General features: G+C 40.2%; 1 protein-coding gene across 5 annotated transcripts in view; it reads left to right on the top strand.

The window, feature by feature from the left end:
* Positions 1-25,660, top strand: part of LOC106872232 (uncharacterized) — a 158,589-nt gene that overhangs the window by 125,308 nt on the left and 7,621 nt on the right. For 2 of the 5 annotated variants that reach the window (XM_089342790.1, XM_089342793.1), the window contains 7 exons: positions 63-95; positions 3,054-3,238; positions 4,091-4,288; positions 6,146-19,164; positions 20,374-21,575; positions 22,043-22,181; positions 23,321-23,955. In XM_089342790.1, coding sequence (XP_089198916.1) covers positions 63-95; positions 3,054-3,238; positions 4,091-4,288; positions 6,146-19,164; positions 20,374-21,575; positions 22,043-22,181; positions 23,321-23,955 — 15,411 coding nt within the window. The remainder of the gene's footprint in view (positions 1-62; positions 96-3,053; positions 3,239-4,090; positions 4,289-6,145; positions 19,165-20,373; positions 21,576-22,042; positions 22,182-23,320; positions 23,956-25,660) is intronic. The other 3 variants (XM_089342791.1, XM_089342794.1, XM_089342792.1) reach the window with 2 other exon arrangements.

A 25,660-nucleotide genomic window follows, 5' to 3' on the forward strand; every position in this document is an offset into this window, starting at 1 on the left:
TCATTAAACCTTACTACGATTTCTGAGAGTTAGCATTTTTTCCCTTTGATGGATCTTTGTAGACTGGTGACTTTAGACTTGATGGACATCTCAATGTAAGTTAATATCAATTTTGTGTCCTTATTTAGTTGGAGGTATATGTGAATGAACAATAAATATATATATATATATCTATATATATATATATATCTATATATGTGTATATATATGTGTGTGTGTATATATATTATATATGTTATACATATATATGTGTATACTTATATACGTGTATATATGTATACGTATATGTGTATATGTATATATGTGCGTGTGTGTGTGTATGTATGTATATATACATTACATATATATATCTGTATATATATATGTATATAACTTAACTTGCACTGAAAAATTTTAATATGCGTACACACTCATACTTACAGGCATATATGATGCATACACACATATATATACACACACATGTATGTATATATATGTATACATACATACATACATACATATACACACATAAACACTAGTTCTATGAGACCAACCAATCTTGTAGCACCTGAATGATTTAGTCATACATATTTTCTTGGCTGTATGAAAAAAAAAAAGTTAAAAAAAAAAAAAAGAAATTCTTTCGTCCACCCTTAATACCCTAGTTTGTTAATTTTTTGTACTCCACTCCGTACATCATAGCAAGCATGATTTCCTCCTATCTACTATTGACTGTTCAGACCTCATAGGGCCACTGCATGCAGAAGGGTTTTTCTGCATTATCAGAGTTATGTTAGCATGATAAATTTTTTTTTTTTTTTAAAAACCTTATTCTCTCTTTTGGCACTTTCTGTCTTTGTCCTTTGCTTGCTGTATGGTACCAGTTAAAAAAAAAAAAAAAAAAAAAAACTTCGTTGTCCAACCCTGATCTGAATGGCTCTCCCCTTTTCCCCTACCCCTATCTCAGTCTCAAGCTGCTATTTTCTTATTAACAACTTTTCACAAAGTGTCACCAGGCTCAAGTGTTTTACAAGCATCTCTTTTCTGCTGATTGCTTTCTTTGCCTGCCATTCTGTCTCTTCAATATATACAGATATATGTTCAAGACCTGCCTTTAACAGAAATGTCTTAGATAAGCTCTTATATTACATAATCTTTAACGACAATGGCAGTGGCATGATATTACCAAACACTTGAGGACAACAATGGATTCCTTGCAGTTTACCTTTTGTTACAATTATTATTGTTTTCCCCAGTCAGTAGCACTTGATAGAGAAACATTTGTATTGTTTTACTGTATTTTTCCCCTTTCTCTTGATTAACTTAAGAATAATTAACATTTTAAGTTCATTAAGAAAGAGAAAAACTTTAAGAGGGAAAAGAAAAAAACTTCAAACAAATTTTGTATTCTATAGCATTTTAAAAGTAAAATAAAAGACATATTTGTGGGTTTTATTTTCTTTTAATTAAACTACAAATATCTTTGTTGCTTACATTTATGATATCTATAGATTTCTGAAAGATATTTTTTCTTTAAATTTGATTTGAATGGTTTCCCATAAGTTTTATCTAATCTGAAAATAAACTGATGAAGGAGACTAAATTGTTCTTGTTTCCCCTCCATCTCCACCTCTGAGTTACCTGTTTGTCTGGTATCCTTACCTGAGTTCAGTTCCCAATGAATCTTCTAGAATGTTTTTCAACTATGCCTTTTTTATATGTAAATATTCTTTGCATATATGTTCATATATATATATATATATATATATATATATATATATATATATATATCTTCTTTTATATGTTGTAGAGTACTTCAGCTGTTAGCTAGTAGATTTTTTGCTACTAAATATATCTCATTGTTTATTTGCTTTCTGATTGTTATATAGTACTTACTGCTCGCATTATGTAGTACTGCTGATATTATTACATAGTAGTGCTCATATCATTATATAGTACTGCTCTGATTGTTACATTGTGCAGTTGATACTGTTATATAGTACTGCTTATATTATTACGTAGTACTGCTCAGATTGTCACATAGTATTGCTCATAGTATGTTATCTACAGCCAAGATAATGTAGTATTTCTGTTTAGAAGATTATCTGGCTGTCACTAAGGAACTCCCTTTTATCTGTGCATAGAATAGAATTATAGATTAAGTATTGAAAAAGCTAAAAATATACACACCGAGCAAGACATACAGATAAAAAAAAAAAAAACAAGTCTGTGCCTGAAAATATCTTTTCTCTCTTGCAACCACTTTCTCTCTTTATTCCAAATTCATTGAAAAGTAATTGTTACTTACCAAAAGTAATAGTTACTTACCTGATGCTCAACTCTTATTTAAATTTTTCTTCATTTTCCTATTTTATATCTTTATTTCTGTGTTTCTTTGAAGCAATGAGGCCCAAACTTTATGTATTACAGATCCTTGTAAATTTGTTGATATCGAAACATTGAATACTGGCATTTAGACTATAGTCTGTACTGGTGCTGTAATTTAATTAAACTGGCCTGGTTGTTTTGGGGAATTCACTTTCCTAAAATTAGTTTAACTTCTTCCCTTATTTTTGATTTATTCACAAAATTTATTGAAATACAGTTTAACATCATTTTTTTTTTTCATTTTATTTATTATTATTTTTTTTTGTCATTGGTTTCTAACTCAGCTGCTAACATTTTAATATAAATTATGCTTCAATTTACGCTTTAATTAACATTTGAAATTATACTAAATTTGCGTATTTTGTATTTTGTGATTAAATTTGAGGAAAATGTGAATTCTCTTTAACGATTAAAACTGCTAAATGCTGGTGGGTCGTGGTATAATATGGTAGGGTTCTTATTGGTGCAATCAGCAAGAGACTCTTCTGGTTTCTTTGTAATTAAAATCAATTAATTCTATGATGCTTTGTATGCTTAACGGTTCATTTTTCATTATTTACAGTTTTTACTGGATTCATTAGGAATTTTTCCTCTTTAAAGATATTTCACTTGTGTTTTAAAACCAGAGAGAAAAACCCATTAGGCTTTTAACTCTAAGCACAACGTTTTTATGCTTTTGTTTGTAGATTGATTTTGCAAGTCGAGATTGTCAAACAGCATTTTTTGAGAAAATGGAACGGACTGGCCAGTTGCAGCCTGGAGAACGTCCAGATGAGCGAGGTGGTCGCTTATATAGACACAACAGAGGAACAAGCTTTGAATATTACGATTCACCGGCAACGCCGTCTGCTTACAAAGAAGACACTGCACGGTAAAGACTGGATTCATTTCTGTACAAGTAGTTCTGTTTTACTTTCTTGCTTAACCCTTTAATATTCAGATTACTCCATCACATATCACGTTTATTTATTCATATTGCTTTGAAGTAATCATGGTTTGTCTCGTAGCTTTGAGATTTTAGTGGTAATGTGTAAAAGGCACTCATACCAATGACATGTAAAGGGCACCCGTACTTGTAAAAGGCACCCGTGTCGGTGAGATGTAAAATGCACCAGTGCTAATGAGACATAATAAGGCACCCATGCCAACAACTCTGTGGAATGGTTGGAGTTAGGAAGGGCATCCAGCTGTAGAAACAAAGGCAAAACAGACTAAGGAACCTGGTGCAACTCTCTGGCTTACCAGCTTCGGTCAAACTGTCCAATCTATGCCAGCATGGAAAATGGCTGTATGATGATGATGATGAGGAGGATGATTTACAAGCACCCACTACACTTTCGGAGTGGTTGGTGTTAGGAAGGGCATCCAGCTGTAGAAACTCTGCCAGATTAGACTGGAGCCTGGTGTAGCCAACTGGTTTGCCAGTCCCCAGTCAAATCGTCCAACCCATGCTAGCATGGAAAGCGGACGTTAAATGATGATGTAAGTTTGGTGTGAGAGGCCAAATCTGGCCAGTTTAAACACAAAACAGGTAGAATATTGGGGTTGGATATTGCCAGTTTAAATAGTAAAGGGTTAAAGTTAATTTCTAAATTGGATACTTTTGATGCTCGTTTTAATTCATCTCTTTTAGAGTATCCCCCCCCCCCCCCCTTCCCCAATTGTTTGCAGTGATGTTGTTTATTAATACTGAATCTTTAATTTGTTATTGTTGTTGTTGCAGCTATGAAGCTACTGGCAATGTCAGCACCGTTTCATCCACATCCCGGGTTGCCATCACGGCAACGCAATTTACAACCACCACAAAAAGGAATCGTACGACAACCTTTCCTGCCACTTCGTCGAGGCAAGGATCTTACAGGGGGCGTCATTTCACAGAAAATACTTACTCAGAAGAATTTCCTGCCACACAAAGGCAAAGGTAAGTTGAATTATCTAAAAATGTCAGCCAAAAACTTGAAAAAAAAAAAATTTTTTTTAATTTATAGATTTATTCACTCCTCAGTCTTCAGCATCATTTAATCTATCTTCACTGTCATCTAATATTTTATCATTATGAATCAAGTTGTCTATATAACCAATCATTTTTAGCATCTAATTAATCGTCGTCAATTAATCTTCATCATTATCTTATCAATCAAGTTGTCTATCGAATTAATTGTCATTGTCATTTAATCAACTGCCATTGTCATCTCATTAGTTATCATCATTCAACCAATCGCCATTATTATCTAATCCAGGGTTTGGCGAACCGGGGTAAATTACCCTAGGTGAGGTAAAAATGAAATTCTTGGGGATAAAGTAAGATTATATTAAAAACATGTTCCTTGTTACAACAGAAAATTTTTCTTCTGGCATGAGGAAACAGTCAAAAAGTTGCTGCCTTTTGCAAACAAGGATTTTCCACTCTAATGAACATACAAACAAAGCAGAGTAATTGATTGGACCACAAAGACTGTATCCAAATTGCTTTGACATCAAAATGCTCCAATTTTGATGTAATTGTAACAAAAATGAAAGCTCGTTTCTCCGAAACCTGAAGTGGAAAAGTTTCTAGGAAAATCCTTTTGCTTCATAGTGATATTTATTTTATCACATTTTTTTAATAGTTTTTATATTTATAATTGTATTCTCCATATAAATAGATTCAATAAACTTTTTGAATTCAAAGAATCTATGATTTTCTTCCTTTCAAATCAAGGGGGTAACATTGGCACAAATAAATATATTTTGGGGTAATTGGTTAAACCCCTGATCTAATCAATCACTATTGTCCTAACCCCTATTTAACTCTTGTTAAACCCCTGATCTAATCAATCACTATTGTCCTAACCCCTATTTAACTCTTGTTAAACCCCTGATCTAATCAATCACTATTGTCCTAACCCCTATTTAACTCTTGTTAAACCCCTGATCTAATCAATCGCTATTGTCCTAACCCCTATTTAACTCTTGTTAAACCCCTGATCTAATCAATCGCTATTGTCCTAACCCCTATTTAACTCTTGTTAAACCCCTGATCTAATCAATCACTATTGTCCTAACCCCTATTTAACTCTTGTTAAACCCCTGATCTAATCAATCACTATTGTCCTAACCCCTATTTAACTCTTGTTAAACCCCTGATCTAATCAATCACTATTGTCCTAACCCCTATTTAACTATTGTTAAACCCCTGATCTAATCAATCACTATTGTCCTAACCCCTATTTAACTCTTGTTAAACCCCTGATCTAATCAATCACTATTGTCCTAACCCCTATTTAACTCTTGTTAAACCCCTGATCTAATCAATCACTATTGTCCTAACCCCTATTTAACTCTTGTTAAACCCCTGATCTAATCAATCACTATTGTCCTAACCCCTATTTAACTCTTGTTAAACCCCTGATCTAATCAATCACTATTGTCCTAACCCCTATTTAACTATTGTTAAACCCCTGATCTAATCAATCACTATTGTCCTAACCCCTATTTAACTCTTGTTAAACCCCTGATCTAATCAATCACTATTGTCCTAACCCCTATTTAACTATTGTTAAACCCCTGATCTAATCAATCACTATTGTCCTAACCCCTATTTAACTCTTGTTAAACCCCTGATCTAATCAATCACTAAGGTGTGATGTCAAAGATTTACCGTTTCCCCACAGTCTTAGAAAACTAACATTTGTCAAAAATGCTCAAATTTACTCTGAATGTTGTTGTAGTTGTCGTAGTTGTTGTGATCTTTATTTGCAAACTGTTCTGATTTTTATATATTCTTTATATTTTGTAGGCACATAGATGAGTACAGCCAAGGCAGTGCTCCTCCTTTCACTGAAGAGGATTCCTATGAGCAGGAATTGAGAGAATATGGTTATAGTCAAAGGGAAAGACGAGAACGGGGCAATGTTACTCCACCGCGTCGTTACCATAGTCCTTATCGGGAAGACCGACATTCGAATTTAGACAAGGAGTCAAGTCGAGGCAGTCGTTATGACGAAAGTTTCAGTAAAGACCGGTATGAATATTATAGCAGTGATAGTGCAGTGAGTGATACTGGGGGGCGTGATGACTCCTGGCTTGACCACCACTCTTTAGAAATCTCAGACAGACACTCAACGTCATCAAAAATAAAGTATTCTTCACGAACAGAAAATCGGTTGAAGCAGTCATCTCGGGACCACAGCCCGACTACTTTAGACTTTCCTTACAGACATTCTCCGGTGAGGCGAAGAAGTAAAAGCCGTAGTCGGAGTAAAAGTGGGAGTCGGACAGAAAGTCGGAGTCGAAGCCGGACGCCCCTCAGAGAGAGGAGAAAAGATTCGGTTTTCCGACCCAAATCTCCCCAGACACCGCAGACCCCACCAACACCCACAGAGGAGGAACCACCCATTTATTCAAAAATTCGACCAATTAGTCCGTTCGACGAGTTTGAACGGACAGGAGATATTAAAAAAATGTGCAGAACAGACGATAAGATTGAATCTCTTCGAGCCGTAGAGCACGAGAAAGTTTACAGTGTGAAGTGTCTTGGGAACCCTGCAATATCTTATGTAAAAGGGGAAAGCGAGCGATTGCGGTCCGAGTTGACATCAGCACGTAAGAAGAGTCGAGAATTTGATGATAGCAAGCATGATATACTGTCGTCGCGACTCCACAAATCTCAACAACCATCTTCAAGTCGGTTGGTTGAATCACTAATCCAGGACAGACACCAGGTGCTACTAAAAAAGGTGGAAGAACTACATCACGAAAAGCGTCGAATGAGCCGACACAAGTTGTTAGATCCGAGTCACACTGGCTCTAGTCATTCTAGTGCCCATGATGACTCTGATCATGGCTCGTTCACAGAAACTGATCTTGGCCATCTTCATCGAGAGAAACGATTGCTGCTTGAGAAGCTGAAGCAACTTGAGGATGCTGGCAGCACGAGTGACAATGAATCCTCAACGCATGACGAACTGCGTGATGACGGCCGTGGCCGTATTGTGCCGCGAAAGATTCGACCAGACGAGTCTCTTCTCGGCAGTTTACGGCATGGGTTAGCGGCAGAGTTACACAGCAAAGAGAAACGTAAACTAGAACCGTCACAGAGTTTTCGCAAACAAATGGAAGCTCGGCGACTACTGGAACAAACCCAAGGAGAATCGATTTCAAAACCGAAAAAGGTTGCTGAGAAAGTTGTGATGCTTGATGGAATGGATAGCGAGGGAGAGGAGGAATTGACTATTACGTCGCCGACCGTCATTTTGACGTCATTTAAGCCTAAACGTAAAAAGAAATTGGAAGGGGACGAAGTGGTATCTGGTGTCCGCAGCGGCAGATTCTATCGAATGAAAAGAAGTGGTGCAGTCAGCAGTGATGATGAGAAAGACCATAAGTCAATGGAAGTTGATGAAAGTACAGTACGGCGGTCAAGTCGAGAAGCGGGCAAAGATGAACTTTCCACTGTAATTGGTCGGTTTAAAGAACAATCCAGGCATTCAGAACACAATCGAGATTCTACGGAATCCAGTCACAAAGAATCCAGAGAATATAAAATGGTCCACATGATAACGTCGAAAGACAATTCTGAGTCTGGCACTAAAATCATCAAGAAGGAGATGTCAGTTGATGAGATTATTCAAGACCCTCGGCATGAAATAAAGAAAGAGGAACCTCTTTCTTTACCATTGCCTCGGTTTGCATTGAAGCATAATGCTTCTCCTATGGAGTCTCCACAGCTATGTCCTTCACCACCACCGATGCCTGCGGGACCTAAAGTTCGTTCACCTTGTTTCTCGCCACAGAGCAGTAGCAAATCGCAGTCCCCGGTCATGTCTCCTGCCGGTTCACTGTCTGATATTTCTCATGATACGGCTAATTCAAATTTACCCGAGTCAGGTTTAGCATTGCAGGACCAAAAGGAAGAGGACCAGCTGAGCAAGGACCTAGCTGCCAGTTCCAGTGGCTCTAAGTCCATGATCCCCAATCCAGATGCTGAAGATAATTTATCTGACAGCTTGAGTGAACTTAGCTGTTCTTCTTTGGATGAAAAAATCCGTCAGTTAGACAAAAAACTAAATATGGCACCAGTTCCTCGGCCAGTTGACACCTCAACACCTGGATTATACGGCAAATATAAGATTAAAAAAAAGGAATCTTCTTTAAGTGGATCTGGTGTTTTATCTTCTAATTTACGCAGTGAACCATCTGATATTGTGAAATCTCTACTGTCACGGTCCAGTATATTTGACCAAGACTCTAAACGCTTGGAGCAGATAAATGAGAAATATGAACCGAAGGAGATCACCATCAACATGGAGGACTCTCCCCCCAAGATGAACATCCGTACAAAAGCAGCTGCCAAAGAAATGCCCCCAACAATGCCCCAGAACTTCAGCCCTCTTTATAATCCATTTGTATCAACGTTGAACGTCTCTTCCCCCTACCCACACTTCATTCCTGGTGTTTATCCCCAGCATCCTGTGATAGGTGTCACCGCCACTACTACCACCACCACCACTACCACCATAACTACCACAACCACCAACACCACCTCCTCTTCCACCTCCACCACCACCACCACCAGTACCCCACAATTCTGGTCAAATTCTGCAGTTGCTAACAGCTCCCCTACCAAATCACCAGCTGATACATTTCCTTCAATGAAAAAACACTTGGTTACCTCCAGCACAACTGATTTGTCTGTCAAAAATGAGGATCCTTCTCAAGTGTTACCTTCAACATCCACCTCATCACCAGTTGAATTTAGTTCACTTTCTGTAAAATCCACTGCAGAAAGCTCTCTGGTTGGCTCTACTAGTCCTGTGGTCAGTCCATCTTACCATACCCCTGATATTGTGGTCAAGAAGGAGGCAACAGGCCCTTTAGGTATTGAAGTCAAGAAGGAGGGTGCTGACTGGATACCACCAAAGAAAGATCTCAAGCTGGAAGAAACCAGTGAATTTGATGCAAAAGAGAAAAGGGATGTTGTCCCTAGTCCTGTTTCTATACCGTCCACGTCCTCTGTTTCCTGTTTAGGTAAAAGGAAATCTTGTGAGGAATTTGATGCTGTCAGGAATAAGATGATGAAAATCGAACCAAAAAACTGTCCTTCCTCAAAACTAACCGAAGTTGTGAGAAGTGAAACTGTTGAGAAACAACTCATCAAAGAGGAAAGTCAAACTCCCACTCAACCTCAACCACTGATGGCTCAAGGACAGCCAGTGACCACTCCCGTGCAGCAGCACAGAAAGAAAGCAAAACACAGTGATTCTAGCAAAGTTAAAGATGACGGCGACAAGAAGGTGTCATCAAGCTCTCTAAATAAACCGAGCAAGTCACCAGAAAAGAAATTGGTTAAGTTACCAAGTCGGGAAAAGACGGAGAAGAAAGAAACAAATGAAGTTGACAGGAAAGAGGAGAAAAAATCAGCCGAGTCCACTTCTCAGAAAAAGGAGTCGAAAAGCAGTGTGAAAACTGAGAAGGAGTGCGAGCGCTCTTCTGATAAGTGTAAATCCAATAACAAAGATTGCGGGGGAAATGAAGTTGAGGAAAAGAGCAAAGCAAAGGCGACACACTCTGAAAAGAAACACGAGAAGTCAGAAAAAAGAGACAAAAACCGTTCAAAGAGCATTGAGGGTAAAGTCGAGAAAGAACGTAAAGAGAGCAGCAAAAGTGAGTCGGAGGTGAAAGAGTGTCACAAGAGAGAGAAATCCTCCAAGTCGAAAACTGAAAGTCGATCGAAAAGCAAAAGCGAGGACAAAAGCGGTGAAGGTGACGCTTCAAAAAATGGACGAACGAGTCACAAAACAGAAAACGACAAAGCAGAAAGTGACACTCCATTAAAATCTGTAAAGTCCCACAGGAAATCTGAAGAGGATAAAGAAGAGAAAGAGAGAGGTGATGGTGTCAAAAGTGATGCTGCAAAATCTAGCAAGAGCCAACAGCGTAGTGAGCCAGACAATGAGAATCAGTCAAAAGCCACTAAATATCATCACAAGGCAGAGTCTGATAAAACTGAACCTGAGCTTTCTAAGACGACAAAATCACATCACAAGTCTGATGGCAGCGACAAGTCGGAGAACGAAGCAGGTAAGCCGTTAGCAAAATCTCATCATAAATCTGTCGACAGTCAGGAGAAACAAGAGGTAGACTCTAGCAAATCTAAGTCTAGTAAAAGTGAACACGATAAAAGTGAAGCTGACAACTTGAAACCAAGTAAATCTCACCATAAACACGAGAGTGAGAAAGTTGAGAGTGAATCCACTCCAAAGTCAAGTAGCAAGTCTCACCATAAACATGACCAAACGAAATCTGAAGCAGATTCAACAAAATCTTGCAAGACTCATCACAAATCGGAGAAAAGCAATCGAAGTGCATCGGAACGCAGTCGGAAAGACAGCACTCGTTTGAGCTCCGATAGGAAAAAGAGTGAAAAGGAAAAATGTGAAAAATCCGAGAAACAGGAAAAGGACAAAACCGAACGCTTTGAGAAGTCGGAGAAAGACTCGAAAAGTGAAAAGTCTGACAAGTGTGAGAAAGGAGAGAAGGAGAAAGTTGAACGAGAGAAAAGTGATAAAGAGAAGTCGGAGAAGGAAAAATCCGAGAAAGTTGAAAAATCCGAAAAGGAAAAGTCTGAAAAAGAAAAAGAGAAATCAGATAAAGATAAAACTGATAAAGACAAACCAGAGAAGGAAAAACCAGATAAAGGAAAGCCTGATAAAGATAAACAGGAGAAACCTGACAAAGACAAGCCAGATAAACCTGATAAATCTGATAAAGAGAAACCAGAAAGGTCTGAGAAGGACAGATCGGATAAATCTGATCGATCGGAAAAGACTGAGAAATCCGACAAATCTGAAAGTATGGAGAAAACGGAAAAGTCAGACAAGGAAAAATCTGAAAAAGAAAAATCTGGGGACGAAAAGAAAAGCGAGTTCTACCTCGATGCCTATGGCCCGTACGTGTCTATGTACGACAAGGTGAAGCGGAGATCCTGCAACAACAAGGACAAAGAAATGGAAGACATGAGGAAGAAATTGAATCAACTGAAGAATACACGCAAAAAGAGGGGCAGTAAGCCAAGCCGCAGTGACGAGACAGAAAGTAGTGTACAAAACACTGACGACGAAAGCAGTACAAGTACGTCTTTTGTGGCTTCTAAAAAGGAAACATTAATCGAAGAGAAAGATGAGACTTCAAGTAAGAAGAAGAAACGCAACGTGATTGAAAGTTCTTCGTCTGAAGAAGAACCCCCTACATTTGTGCCTATGCCGAGTAAACGGGAATCAAAGAAACCCTCTCCTAAAACTCGACCTCTGCACAAAAAGCCTAAAACTGTCCTTGATGTGTCGTCCGATAGCGATCCAGATGAGAAAGACTACAAAGAACTTCCATCAAAATTACCGAAAGAGAGAATAAGCAGTTCATTGTTGATTTTACAAGAACAGAGAAGTAGTTCTGGCGATGCTAGAAAAGACAGCCAAGATGAAGCTACAATTGAGAAAAGTGAGAAGACCAACCGCAAGAAGTCTTCTGGTAAGGAAAAGAAGAAAAAATCTGAGAAGAAGAAGAAGAAATCAAAAAGATCCACCGACAATAAAGTGAGCAAAGAAGAAAAAGGTGTGTTAAAGTCTTTAGCAACATTCGATAGCAGCCTTCCTGAAAGCTCTGATATAAACCCATTGACAGCTGAAGGAACGGATATGGAATACATGGACATGCCTTGTGAAGATTATTTCCCTGTAAAGTCTGAAGAAAACTACCCCAGCGGAGGCGAAAGTGTTAAAACTGAGGTAGAACAACTCACTTTTACTACAACAATGACCACAAACACCATTACAACAACTATCACTACTGAAAGTCCTTCTGGCGAGGTCACAACTTTGACAACATCCACTTTACCTTCTGCCACTTGTGCAGTGTCCGACAATGACGCCGATGACACAGTGGCAGCTGACTTAGAAGATGTGAAACCATTTGCAAAACGGAAATCCAACAAAGAAGTTTTCTCTCATAAGACTGAAGACTGTCTGTTTTTGGATGTTAATCAAGGCGAAGCGGTCACGAAAGATCCTGAAGAGAGCCACCATGCTGATACGGAAGAGGAACCACCAGATGTGTTGAGCAAACCAAACAAAAGCAAGAAGAAAAAGAAGAAAGAAAAGAAAAAGCATGAAACCAAGTCAAAGAAAAGTTCTAAAAAGAATGTATTGAAAATGCCACTGGTGGAAGAAGACGAGGATGAGATTTTTGCCAATGAGCAGGAACCGAAAGAGGAACAGACTGACGTGAAGTCTCTAACAGTGAAAGACTTTGGTGGTTTAGTCAGCCCGAAGGCAGAAGAAGATTCAGTAAAGGTGGAATCTTTGCCAGTCAAAGATCAGGTGACCATTGATGTGGATCCCGAGATAAAACAGAAGATTAAGAGAACGTCTTCATGTGAAGATCTGAAAGAAAGCGCAACTGACTTTGTCGATGACAGCGAGAAAGAAGCGAAGCAAAGTGGTTTCGAAAGTGGAGAGAGCGAAACTGTGAAGAGTGAAATGGAAGACACAAAGGAAGAATGTGTGAAACTGGAGAAGACCGAAGCTGAAGAGGAGGAGGAGGAGGAGGAAAGAGGAGATGGGGATAAAGTAGAACATGGGGTGGAAGATGTTTATGATTTTGAGAAATCAGAAAACATCACAGAGAAAATTCAAGATTCTGAACAAATAAAGAAATTTGAGAAAATTCATGAGACAGAGAAAGTTAAGAAAACCGTTTCTGATTTTCTTTCCAAGAACGTTTGTGAAAAGGCACCGGAATTTCTTTTGTTCCCAATTGGTTTCAATGAAAAAGTAGAACAGCCCAATGGTGAGCAAGGCGAACCAACTGATTTAGATGGCATCAAAGAAAAGTCTGTCCAAATTGAAAGCCATGTACCGTTGGGCATCAAAGACATCGATAATCCTTACATTGTTAAAGAATTGGGGGAGAATGTATCTGAGGTGTTTATTGATGCCAAAAGACCAAATACTGACTGTAATTCTGATAAGATAAAACCTGACTGGCTGGAAATTAAAGTTAGAAAACAGTTGATGAAAAACTTCAAACTCGATACTCCGTATTTGTTGCTGAAGGAGAGCTGTGATTCAGTCCTGTCACTCGACACTCCTGATGCTGTCCAAGAATTGGACAAGAGCAAAATTCTAGAAGTGACCAGCGAAAATAAAGAAGAAATCTCAGAAGAGAAATCTGTTTCCGATAAAGAGAACAATGCGTCTTCAGTTGATAAACTGTCAGCACCATCCGACAACATGAAGAAAGGAAATGCAATGATCTATAATTTTGACTTGAGTGAATATGGTGGTGAAGGTGATGGCAATAAACTTATTGTGTGTGAAAGCGAGGAGAACAAGCTTACCGACAATGAGCCCTGCAATAAAATCTCTACCAGTAACCCTAGCCCCATAGACAAAACACAGGGTAGCCACACAGACACGAATCGCAACATTGGTCATCACATTTATGACTTTGATGATGCATCTGACGATGTCTACAACATAATCTGCCCTGAGAAATCCTCGAAACTGTTCAGTGAGAAAGAATGTAAGATGAAAACCAAGTTCAACTTCATCGAACGATCCAAGAAGGTTTACAGCTTGCATTCTCCGCATAAAAGTGAAAAACTGTTGAATAACTCTGACATGAATAAGAAGATCTGTGAAAAGATTGAGCAGAGGTTTTATGGACTGGATGCCATGCTGCTGAAGAAGATTGGCAAAAAGATGCCCGGCTTTGATATGAGCCTCTCGGAGGAGAAGATTTATGACGACGACGTTTCAAAGTCCCATTCTATAGAGCAACAAGAACAACATCAACAGCAGCAGCAGCAGCAGCAGCAAGAGAAACGGCAACCAGAACAAGAACAAGATGATGATAATGATGAGAGACAACAGAAACAAGAAGACAAGCAAAACCAAGAGATGCAACAAGAACGAGAAGAGCTGCAGCAGCAAGACGACGAAGAAGAAGAGGAGGAGGAGGAGGAAGAAGATGACGATGATGATGATGATGAGCAACAGCAGCATCAATATCAGCAGCAACAACATCACAAGCAACCTCGGCATTTTCAACAGAACCAACAACAGCAGCAGCAGCAACAGCAGCATAATCACTATCACCAAGAGCAACAGCACTTCCCTCAACAACAACAGCAACAACAACCACCACTGTCACGTCGGCAGCAACAGCAGCAACAAGCTGTTGAGAAGACTGATGGTGATGTATATGATTTTGATGAACAAGATAAACTGAATTTTGAAGAATTTTATGATTCCAAAAAATCTGATCACCAAAAGATTCATTCTGATCACCAAAAAGTTCCTTGTGATCACCAAAAAGTTAATGAATGCAACGAAGATCAAAAACATGACGAAGTTGTGTCCAACTTTGATGGAACACGGAAAGCTACTGAAAAAATTTCTCGGCTCCAAGATTGGATTGTTTGTGAGAAAAAGAAGACTTATTTTGATATCGAAACTATTTGTAGAAAACCTTCCAAATGTTGCACCATCTGCACGACTATGAAGTCTAGTCTGGGCAAACGGCGGAACAAACACAAGAACGTAGCCTTTTCTTGGTCAGAAGAAGCTGATGTGAACTCTGCTGCAAGTTCTTCTACAGAAACAGACAATGCTGCAGGAGATTTGAGTGATGCAAAAGACGGTAGCTTTGGGGATGTTGACGAACAGGAAGATAAATTAGTTATTGATACCAGTGATATCTGTGGGTATGATGATAATTCTGTTGATAAAGATGATAAAGTAATTGATAAAACTGAGCTACCAGTTTCTTCTGTGTCGAGTAGTAAATTAAATATCGACTCCATTTCTGACAACGAGACCGTTGTAGACCTGAATTCTCCATTAACAGAGCCGAAGGAGAAAGACTTTGCAAAGACAGAAACCACTGAAGAAATCATTGCTCCTAAAGCCAGCCCAAAATCTGAACCATTAACTAACCAGCCAAAACTGGCCAGTCCATTTATAGAAATGACTAATCACCATAGTTCTGTCTGCAAACAGATGGAATCTGTTCTTGGTTTTGGTAAACTGGACTCTAGTAAAGATATATTATCTAGCAAGTTATCTGATGACTGTGATAGCAGCGATGAGGGCGCACTGAGGATTGATGAAGATGAAGTGGAAGATGAAAATGATGCAGAAGAAGTGACGACAGAGAAAATGTCTCTGAATGTTGAATTAGAAGATGTATGCTTGAAACCGGATGATGAAGAAACGAAAACTGGTTTTGATCTGAAAGACGATAACCAAGAAATTGGCATTGCTACTACAGCCACTCCATTGACCAGCTGCGAGATTGAAGCCAAGGACGAGGACAGTCAGGAAACAATTCTTGACCCTCAAATCAATTACCAAGTTTTGGAGGACTTTGATTCTCCTCTTTCTAATAAAATTAGTCCAGTTAATGAGATTCCAAACAATGTAACAGAAGAGAAACAATTTGAATGTTTGCCTGAGAAGCAATCAGAGGAAAGTGTTAGTGACCAGGACCCTGATCTCCCTTCATATTTACATATTGATGTGAAGGCCTTGAAAACCAAAGAGGTTTCAGAAGACAGCCTTGCTAAAACCAACACTGCAATTGAATCAAAAAGTGAGAAAGAAACTTGTGAAAAATCCAAGGAAAACATTGAAACTAAACTCGAAGGGAGTCCTATTAACGACAGTGAGTTTGTCGAGTCAAGAACTACAATGGTTATTGGCGATCAGGAGAACTTGGATTCTATTCATGTGTGGAAAGAAATTGATATGACCAGCATTCCTGCTGACATAGGCCTCGACTATGAAGAACCCATCTCTCAGCGAAGATCAGGGCGGAAAGGTCGACACAGAGAGAAAAAAGAGAGGAAATGTCGTGTGTCGCGTCGGGATCCTGACAAGAAAAAAGATGGCATCTTTTCTCGGTCTTTAATCAGAGATACAAGTTCACGTTCACCAGAAGTACTTGGGTCCTTGCAATATTTCGATATCAAAAACCAATCTCTTAAAAGCAGTCTGTTTGACTGTTACCAGTTTGAAGATGAACTGGAAGATGTAAAACCCAAACTGTACCCACGCTCGACTGAACTGAAACTTATGAATCAGCATTTGGTTGAGAGCAATATCAAAAATGAACAGGAACCAGTTATGAAAGATAAAACTTTTCTGGACAGCTCAAAACTAGAATGTTCTACCTCACCTCTGGACTCCAAAAATGCAATTGCCAAATATCCACTGAAATTGAAAGAAGAAATTGATGAAGATGCCACAATAGAAGGAATCTTACGAGAGAAGGAGATTCGTGTTGAATCTGAACTGTCATCACAAGAGAAAGATGAGGAAGAAGCTGAAGAGCTTGTTGAAGCTATTAAAGACGAGCTGACTTCTTTGTCAATTGTTTTAAAGAAGGAGAAGATTGACGGTGACCAGGATCGGGAGGAGCAGTACAAAGTGGAAACCATCGAGAAACCGTTAAAGTTAGAAGAAGAGAAACCGAAAGGTCGTAAACGTCGGCAACGAAGGAACAGCAGGAAGCAAGCAGCAGCAGCAACTGCTGCTGTCGCTGCCATTGTTCCTGTAGTTGAGAAAGTAAGTGAGGAGTTGAAGACTATTTGGACTGCTACTTCTGCAATACCTGCCCAACCTAGCTCAGATCAGACATCTGTTAAATGTGAGATCAGTGAAGACATTTCCACAGATATAACAGCACTCGCTGTTGCTAATCTGATAAAGGCAGAGTTTCCAGACGACATTGGCCACGTGCCAGAGCCCGTCAGTAGCAACGTCCCATTAAAGGAAGTGTCTCCACAGAAGGAGGAACCAGATATGAAGCCTTCAGTATCAGAGCTGGAGACAAAGAAGTCTATAACACTGACTCCAGTACGTGAGTACCCTAAACGTAACCGTGGTAAGACCAGTATTTCAGCTGGGACTGTTACAGCTAATGTCAACATCACTTCTACTCCGGCAAGTAGTCGACGCACTCGTGCGTCCAAATTCGAAGAAGAGAAACAAATCTCAGTAGCTCCTGTTGAGGAAGATCAGCTTTTAGACAATCTAAGTATTGAACCCGTTGCAGCCCCGCTGCAGCCTCCTTTGAAGTTGCCTTTAGTCGAAGAAAAAGTTAAAGAGAAGAAAGTTGAAATACCACCAATCCGTTTTCAGAAGGAGACAAACCGACGTAATAGAACACGTGGATTCACTCTTCGACGAGGCCCCCCTACAGAGGAGTCTACTGATAATGTTTCTGCTGTTGAAGACACAGCTGAAAAGGCATATCAGAAGGCCAAGGATGTTTTTGACTTTGACGAAGATGATGATGAAGAAATTGATACGCCCAAGCTGGAAACGGTACGTAGTGTTCCACGACCTGAACGCCATGTTAAAGACGACCACCACTCATTGAAAGTGGAAAATACAGTGTCAGAGACGTGCGTCTCTACTCACCAGAAGTCTTCTGTTGTTGATGCTCAGAAGAGCACTGTAATTCCATCTTTAGACATTGATGAAAGTAGTAAGCTAGAGAATCAAGTGGAGTACCAACGTTCACGTAGAGGAAGGAAGCCTAACTATAAAGCTATGGATTCTGGCATGTTGCCAAGAACCACTTCCCCGCGTACCCGCATAGCGTCCCCCAAGACGAGATCTCCGAAAGCGACGCGACAACAAGCTCAGGCACAGGCTGCTGCAGTTGTAGCATCATCCTCTCCCAAGACAACAGAAGTAGGCTCACCTGTTGTGAAGCTGGAAAAACTGCCTCTGGTTACTCGGTCAGCAAAAAAGGATGAAATCAAGAGCCTGGATACTGTGTCTAAGAGCACAAAAGAAGAAAAACCTTCACTGAAGGTAACTCTTAGAGCAGATCCCATAGAAAATGATGTCCTTGCACTGTCTGCTAATCCGGAAGAAGATTTAACAGAAAATAAGAAAGCAAATAGCTCACCAGGCTGTCCTCCACAAGCGGTTGTTGAGTCAATCATTGTTACACGGCGTGGTAAAGGCCGCAAGAAGAAGGTTTCAGCCATCACTGTCGTTCCGGCTGTTTCTGCCACAACTCCAGTTCCAACAACAACGACGACAACAACAACAGCAATGCAAGAAGATGTTTGCTCCAAACCGGTGCCTCCCGAGTTGAACATCACTTTTACTCCACCAACTGAGAGTCCCGAGTCGAAACTAGAAGTTATAACTCCCATTGTTAGTGAGGCAAGCGAAAGTTTGAGTGAGCAGCAACCCTCAGTGGAGCAGACGATGACAACGACGATGACGACAACTTGTCCTGCAGCTTCCACCTCAAGAGTGCATCTCTCCGATACCTCACCAATGTCGACAGCTGCGAAACCTTTATCAGTAACCATTACTACAGCACCAGCCATGACTTCTGCAGTAGGCAAATGTTCCTTGCCGACAGCAGCATCAGTAGCAGCAGTAGTGTTGAGTGAGGTTGCTGTGTCAAGTGAAGCACCACCATGCAAGAGCATTGAAAGTGTAATTGACTCTACAATGCCGAGAAAATCACAGCAGCATGACAGTGAGAACGAAGTGACAGCAATCCCTACGACCAATGTGATCCAGTGCGTGGAGCAAGTGTCCGTAGGTTCTACTTTAGCCAACAAGCCTGTACTGATTGATGCCACTGCTAACCGCTCTCGTCAGTCTCGAAGTCGCAGCCGTAGCACCGAGTTAATCCGAAGTGCGCTGTCTACTCCTCAGGGAGTCGTGCCACACAATCGGAATATGACAGGGTCACTAGTGGCAGCTTTACATGCTCCAACTCAAGCAGGTAAGTGGGGCAACGAGCTTTCATTTCTTTGTTTAGGTAGATTAGAGTTTCTTGGTAAATAATTGTAATGTTAATCATAATTAAATGGTATATAGGTCTGTTTATTGGACTATTCCAGCTTTACTATAAAGAGTTTGTTGTCAATATATCTCCATTAGAGGGTGTATATATCCTGAAGCCAACAAGATTGCATCATATTAGTTGTCAGGCCCACACAACTTATATTTCAGATGTGTGTGTGTGTATAGGTGCAAGAGTGGTTGTGTGGTAAGAAGCTTGCTTCCCAACCTCATGGTTCCAGTTTCAGTCCCAGCACGGGCAAATGTCTTCTGCTATAGCTTCAAGCTGACCTAAGCCTTGTGAGTGGATTTGCTTGCTGCCATTCCCTCTCTTTTCCTCCCTCCCTCCTTTCTCGTTTCAAAGCTCTTTAATCTCCGTGTTTTCGTAATATCATTGCAAGTGTGGTTTTAGCCAAGAAGCCTGTAATGATTGATGCCACTTGCTAACCGCTCGCTCTCGTCAGGGTGGTTTTATTGTAAATTGTATGATTGTTCTCATCTTGCTGACCATTGGACCATGAAATAGGAGTGGGGCCTGTTTACAGCCACAGAGACTGAAGCAGCAACCCATGCTTTGTACAAACTCCATGGCTTCTGATCACTAAATGTTTCACCTCAGCTACATTGTAATTCACATTCCTTTTTGAGCCAGTAAACCAAAAATAAATAAATAAATTGGCAACACACTTGTTAGCAAGGAGGGTTGGTACCTTTCTGTTATGCCTGGATCTTTTGGCCCTGAAATAATCTGTAGCTTTGTGTTGCTGGAAGATTTAGTGAGAGCCAAATGTGTAATCAGTTTTCCAGTTGTTTGACTAGACTGAGTGTCAGTCAGTTACTGTATTGAATAGCATGTGAGACAAGCACTCCAATGTCAGCAGTGCACAGTCAGGAAAAAATAGTTTTAAATGCATTGAAGTTTATGGGAGTCTTTACATATAAGACCTAGAGTGTTTTTTGAAAAAGAAAAGTGTATCTTTTGTGCCATCAAATCTGGTAGATATGGTGGGGAGAGGCGGGGCAGCCAGAGAAGGTCGGTGTTGGGGGAGTGGGGATAGGAGTGTCTCAGTTGAGGATTTCTGAATATTACAGAATTTGTCATCTGATAATTATTTCTTTGTTAATTTATTTTGTTTTCATTTTGTTTCAGCAACCCAGTCTGAGTTAATGCCGATGTCAGCAGTGATGTCTTCAAGTCCCGCCGTTATCTCTTCAGTACCCGATGCTTCTCCAAGACCATCAGAAATAAATAAAGTCCATTATTCATCAATGCCAATTAACATTAGCAAGCTAACTGTACACGAAAGTAAACCACATGCAGAACTCAACAAAATATCGATTGATTTGACCAAACGACCAGGAAGTGAAACCATTGCACCGAAACAGTCTGTGATGGAGGCCATCCTGAAACAAGCCGATGAGAAACCTTCCAAACACGCAATGGATATGTCGGAGACTGTTCGTATGATTCTGGAGAAACAGGCTCCGATGCCAGGGAAACCTTTAGTCCTTGAAGTACCCAAACATACTCCTGACATGTTGAAGAATCAGCACGATGCAAGTAAACATCCCAAGGACAACCTGAAACAAATGGAGTCGTTGAAACATTCTACAGAACCTCTCAAACAGAAAGTCGAACCTTTGAAACCCCTTAAGGACATGAACAAGCAGCAACATACTGCTGTTATTCATCAGTTGACAACCGATTCTAAAAAATTCCCTCATCAATCTGACCCTGTTTCAAACATCAGGACCGGACCATCAGTCTCTTCAGAGAGCCTTGTCACATCTCGAGCAGGTTCCCAATCTGTTCATGGTGGGGTGATCCATTTGACGCAACCAATGTCACACCAGCCACAACATTCAGAGCACCCGATGCCGCATAAATCTATGGTCAGCAACCTCATACAGCGTACCCATGGTTTCTATGACCAGGTGTCGGAAAGATCACGCTCGTCTTCCCCTCACGTCAGCACCCCGTCCACCGTGGCAGGCCCCACGTCACACATCTATTCAGGAGTTTCTCATCAAGCAGTTCCGCCTTCCATTAATTTGAAAACCGAACTTGGCAGCCGAGACCTCTCTTCATCTCCCAGTGGCTCAGGACCCTACAGTGTAGTAACGACGACAGCTGCTGCCGTTGCTGCTGCTGCTGCTGCTCACACTATTGACAAGTCAATAGTGAATAGTCCGCGACCAATGACGACGACATCACCTTCTTTTATCGGACAGGATATGTGCAAAAGATCTCCCACGGTCTTGCATGCACTGACCAACCCTGGTGTCCAGGTGGGTGTTGTCCAAATACAACCACAACCTGTGTCTTCTAAGGAAACAAGTCCTAAAGGCCAGGTAAGGCTTGTGTGTTGGGCTTATGTTTTATTTCCCTCAGAGTTTATATTATTATATTGGACTAAGTCTAAGATCACGGCAAGTCAATAGTCGTCGATAGAAGCCTGCTAAAAAGTACTTCTTTCTGCTTAATCTATTCATTACCACATAACTGTTGAAATAGACTGCCTTTTGTTTCAATTAATTTTGAAAATAATAAAGAATTTATTAAAATAACTTATTATTAATCTGGTGTTGGAATATAAATTAGCATGAAATTTTTATGGACGGTTTTAATTTAGGTCACTTTAGCCCTTTCGTTACCATATTTCTGTTGAAACATACTGACTTCGTTTCACTTAATTTTGAAATCATGAAGAATTTAGTAAAATAAAAGTAACATGAAATTTTGATAGGTTTTAATTTAGATCACTTCAAATTTGTGTCTTTTCTCTGTTCATCAAAATATTTTCTCTTTCATTTTGCAGCCAATTGAGAAGGTACCCAACCCTCTGAGAGCTTCACTGGAATCTGCAACTACAATAGGACCTGATACTTCTGAGAGATTGCGAATGAAGGCTGAATTCAGTCGCCAGCAATCTTCTGTGTCTGAGCAGCAACATAAAGGTATTGATTGTTGGTTTATTAGTCTTGTTCGCTTTTGAGTGATTTGCTTCGAGTTTAACCCTTTAGCATTCAGATTACTCCGTGAGATGTGACATTTATTCACATTGTTTTAAGCTAATTATGCTTTATCTTGTAGCGTCAGAATTTTGAAGATGTGATTGTTTATTTTTAGAAAGATATTGTTGGGTAGGTGTGAGAGGGTGGATCTGGTTTGCTTGAAAATAAAACAGAATATTTGGACCAGATATGGCTGGTTTAAATGCTAAAGGGTTAAAGCTGACAATTGAGAGCATCTTCAGAGAAAAGAAGCCAGAATAAAAAGGAGAGGATCACAGTATTTCCTTAGTCTTTCTGGGTTCTGTGTTGAAATTGCACCACTGGTTCAGCTAGGTTTCATTTTAAAGATGGGTTTCAGCAGTGGGCTGGATGAATACCACTCTCTTCCATTTTACACCTGTTTTTTCATGCTAAGATGGTGTGGATAAATGTATATTGTTGGGGCCTTGTTTTACAGCTGAATACCCTTCCTCCTGCTATCCTTTACCTGTCCATTGATCTTTGAAGGTGCAGAACCAGCAGATGATTGGTTGGCTGTTGAAATAACAACAGCACTGTTTATAGCAAATTGAAATAAGCACATGCAGACAGACAGACATACATGTATATACCCACACAAATACGTTTTGGTTAGCTCAATGCTAGAGTAGGAGAGTCTTACCCTGGGTGGTGTGCAGTGGAACTGCCTTTCATCCTTTTGGGGTTGATGAAATAAGTACTAGTCAAGTGCTGGGGCCAGGGTAATTTACTGACCTCCACCACCAAATTTGCTGACCTTGTGGCAAAATTTCAAACCTTTCTTATTGCTGACAGAATCATTAATGCATGGAACAAAATATTTAGCATTTCTTCTGGCTTTATATGTTCTGAGTTCAAATGCTATCAACGTTGACTTTGTCTTCCATTTTTTTAGGGGTTAATAAAATAAGTACCAGTTGAACGCTGGGGTCAATTTAATCAGCTCTCCCCATCTCCTAAAACATTGCTGGCTTTGGACCAAAATTTGAAATCGTTATTGCTGCTGCTGTTGTTATTATTATTATTATTATTATTATTATTATTATTTACTGTTGCCATTTCAGTGCTGTCTGGTCACCATAATAAATCTGCTTCCATCAGTATGTCACTCTCCCAGCCCACACCTTCATCACGGACGTCTGAGATGATGAAGGGCTGGAGACAGTCATCTCCTCCACAGCCGTTAATCCGTAACCCCTTTGCTCCGATTGCAATATCTCCGAGTCCATCGCCGACGTTGCATGCAACCAATTTGTCGATCAATCACCAATCTACGTCTCAGCAGCCGGCCCAGCAACAGCACTCGGCGCAGTCCCTTACTGCACACCAACTGTTGCCTGGCAACCCTGCCCAAGCTCATACTCAACCGCCACCACAGCAACAACAACAACAACCAGCACCACCACAACAGCAGCAGCAGCAGCAACAACAGCAGCATATTGCTCGTTCCAGTCCAAACGTTCATCCCTGCTCTGTTGGTCCATCTTCAGTGTCGTCCTCTTCCACATCCTCATCATCGCCAGCTACATCAGTGTCTGTAACTGTTACCTCTGCTCATCCTATGACAGTAGCATCGACTGCCCTCCAGATACAGCATCAACTGCAGGCTCAGCAAGCAGCTGCTGTAGCGCACCAGCGAGACCGCGAAAGGGAGCCAGCACCAAACCAATCTCCTGCTCATCAACCTTCTGGACACCAAGTAAGTGTCCCTTTTTTGTCACTTTACCTCTTCCATTCATACTTAAGGTTCTTGGTTTAATTGTCTCTGGTCTGTTTAGATAAAACACTCTGGAAGAAGGGTACAACTCACAGCTCGGCGCCGAGCTGGCAGAAACGTTAGCACGCCGGGCGAAATGCTTAGCGGTATTTCGTCTGCCGCTATGTTCTGAGTTCAAATTCCGCCGAGGTCGACTTTGCCTTTCATCCTTTCGGGGTCGATTAAATAAGTACCAGTTACGCACTGGGGTCAATATAATCGACTTGATCCGTTTGTCTGTCCTTGTTTGTCCCCTCTGTGTGTAGCCCCTTGTGGGTAGTAAAGAAATAACTCACACAAACACATATACATGGCAGGCTTCTTTCAGTTTCCATCTACCAAATTTTCATTTGTCAGACTTTGATCAGCCTGCAGGTATAGTACAAGACAGTTACCCAATGTGCCATGCAGTAGGACTGAACCTGGAACCATATTCTTGCAAAGTGCACTTTGTCTTCACACACACACCATTTAACAGATGTTAAAGGAGGAGGAGGATGACATACACGAACACATCTACATACATTTACTCATATATATATTGTCAGCATTTCATTTCCATTTTCCTAGGCTTGCATGAGTTGTGCTGGTTTTCTCTAACACAGCGTTTCATAACATGTAGCTGAGAGTGAAGCACTAGTGCACACGTACCTTGTTCTTTACCAAACTTGTTGCTAAGTTATCTTACCTTGTTCACAGCACCCCCACCCCCCGTACATTGCTTGCATAGCTCTCACAATTTATTCATCTACACTTAGGTTTTCTAAGTGACCACCGGACTCCACATTGTGGTACTTTGTCAAAAGCTTTCTTCTGAGCTAAACTGCTCGTGCAGTGGTCTCAGTAAAAAGATTGTATTCATAATACTTTGGCCTGGTTCAAATGTAAACTTCATCTCATCACTTGGTCATCCAGTTTGACACTCCTGTAGTTCCTGCTTTTGAGATGACCATCTCCTTAAGCCTTGTAGTTGATGTGCTATACAAGCTATTGAGAATAACACCTCTCTGTACTGTATATTTGACTGTGCAACTAACTTTTGTGTCCCCTATATTGACAAATATTTCCTGCATCTCAGCAGAAAGATTTGTTTACTCTCCGTTCCTTTCATCGTAATAACCCTTTCAACCCTGTAGCTGTCAGCTGTTAGAATAGCATTTCTGTAGTTGTTCCTTCCCTTTGTCAGTTATAATGTGAGAGTGTGACTATCAATCTGGGCACACATTTTAGCAAAGATTTTGGTCTGAAACTTGGAACCTTGGAACATGCTGCAGGACATTAAGGAACCTCTTGCTTGCAGGTTCTCTTTAATTTCTTTCTCTCTCTCTCTCTTTCTCTCTCTCTCTCTTTCTCTCTCTCTCTCTCTCTCTCTCTCTCTCTCTCTATCTATCTATCTATATATATATATATATATATATATATATATATATATGTTTAGCTTCATAAGGCGCTAACGTTAACTTCAGCTTAGAATGAGAGTAAACAAAGTTTGTTTTAGAAGCGTTGAAATGTATTGGAAGATACAGGAATGATTTTTTTTTATTCTCAAATGCGTGATAATGCTAATAAATAGCGTGATCAGGATAAATTATCCATACATTGCAGAAAAATACGTTACCGGCCATTCTGCAATGTATGGATAATTTAT

Source organism: Octopus bimaculoides, chromosome 26 (genome assembly GCF_046866305.1).
Source record: "Octopus bimaculoides isolate indiv1 chromosome 26, ASM4686630v1, whole genome shotgun sequence".
Classification (NCBI taxonomy): Eukaryota; Metazoa; Mollusca; class Cephalopoda; order Octopoda; family Octopodidae; genus Octopus; species Octopus bimaculoides.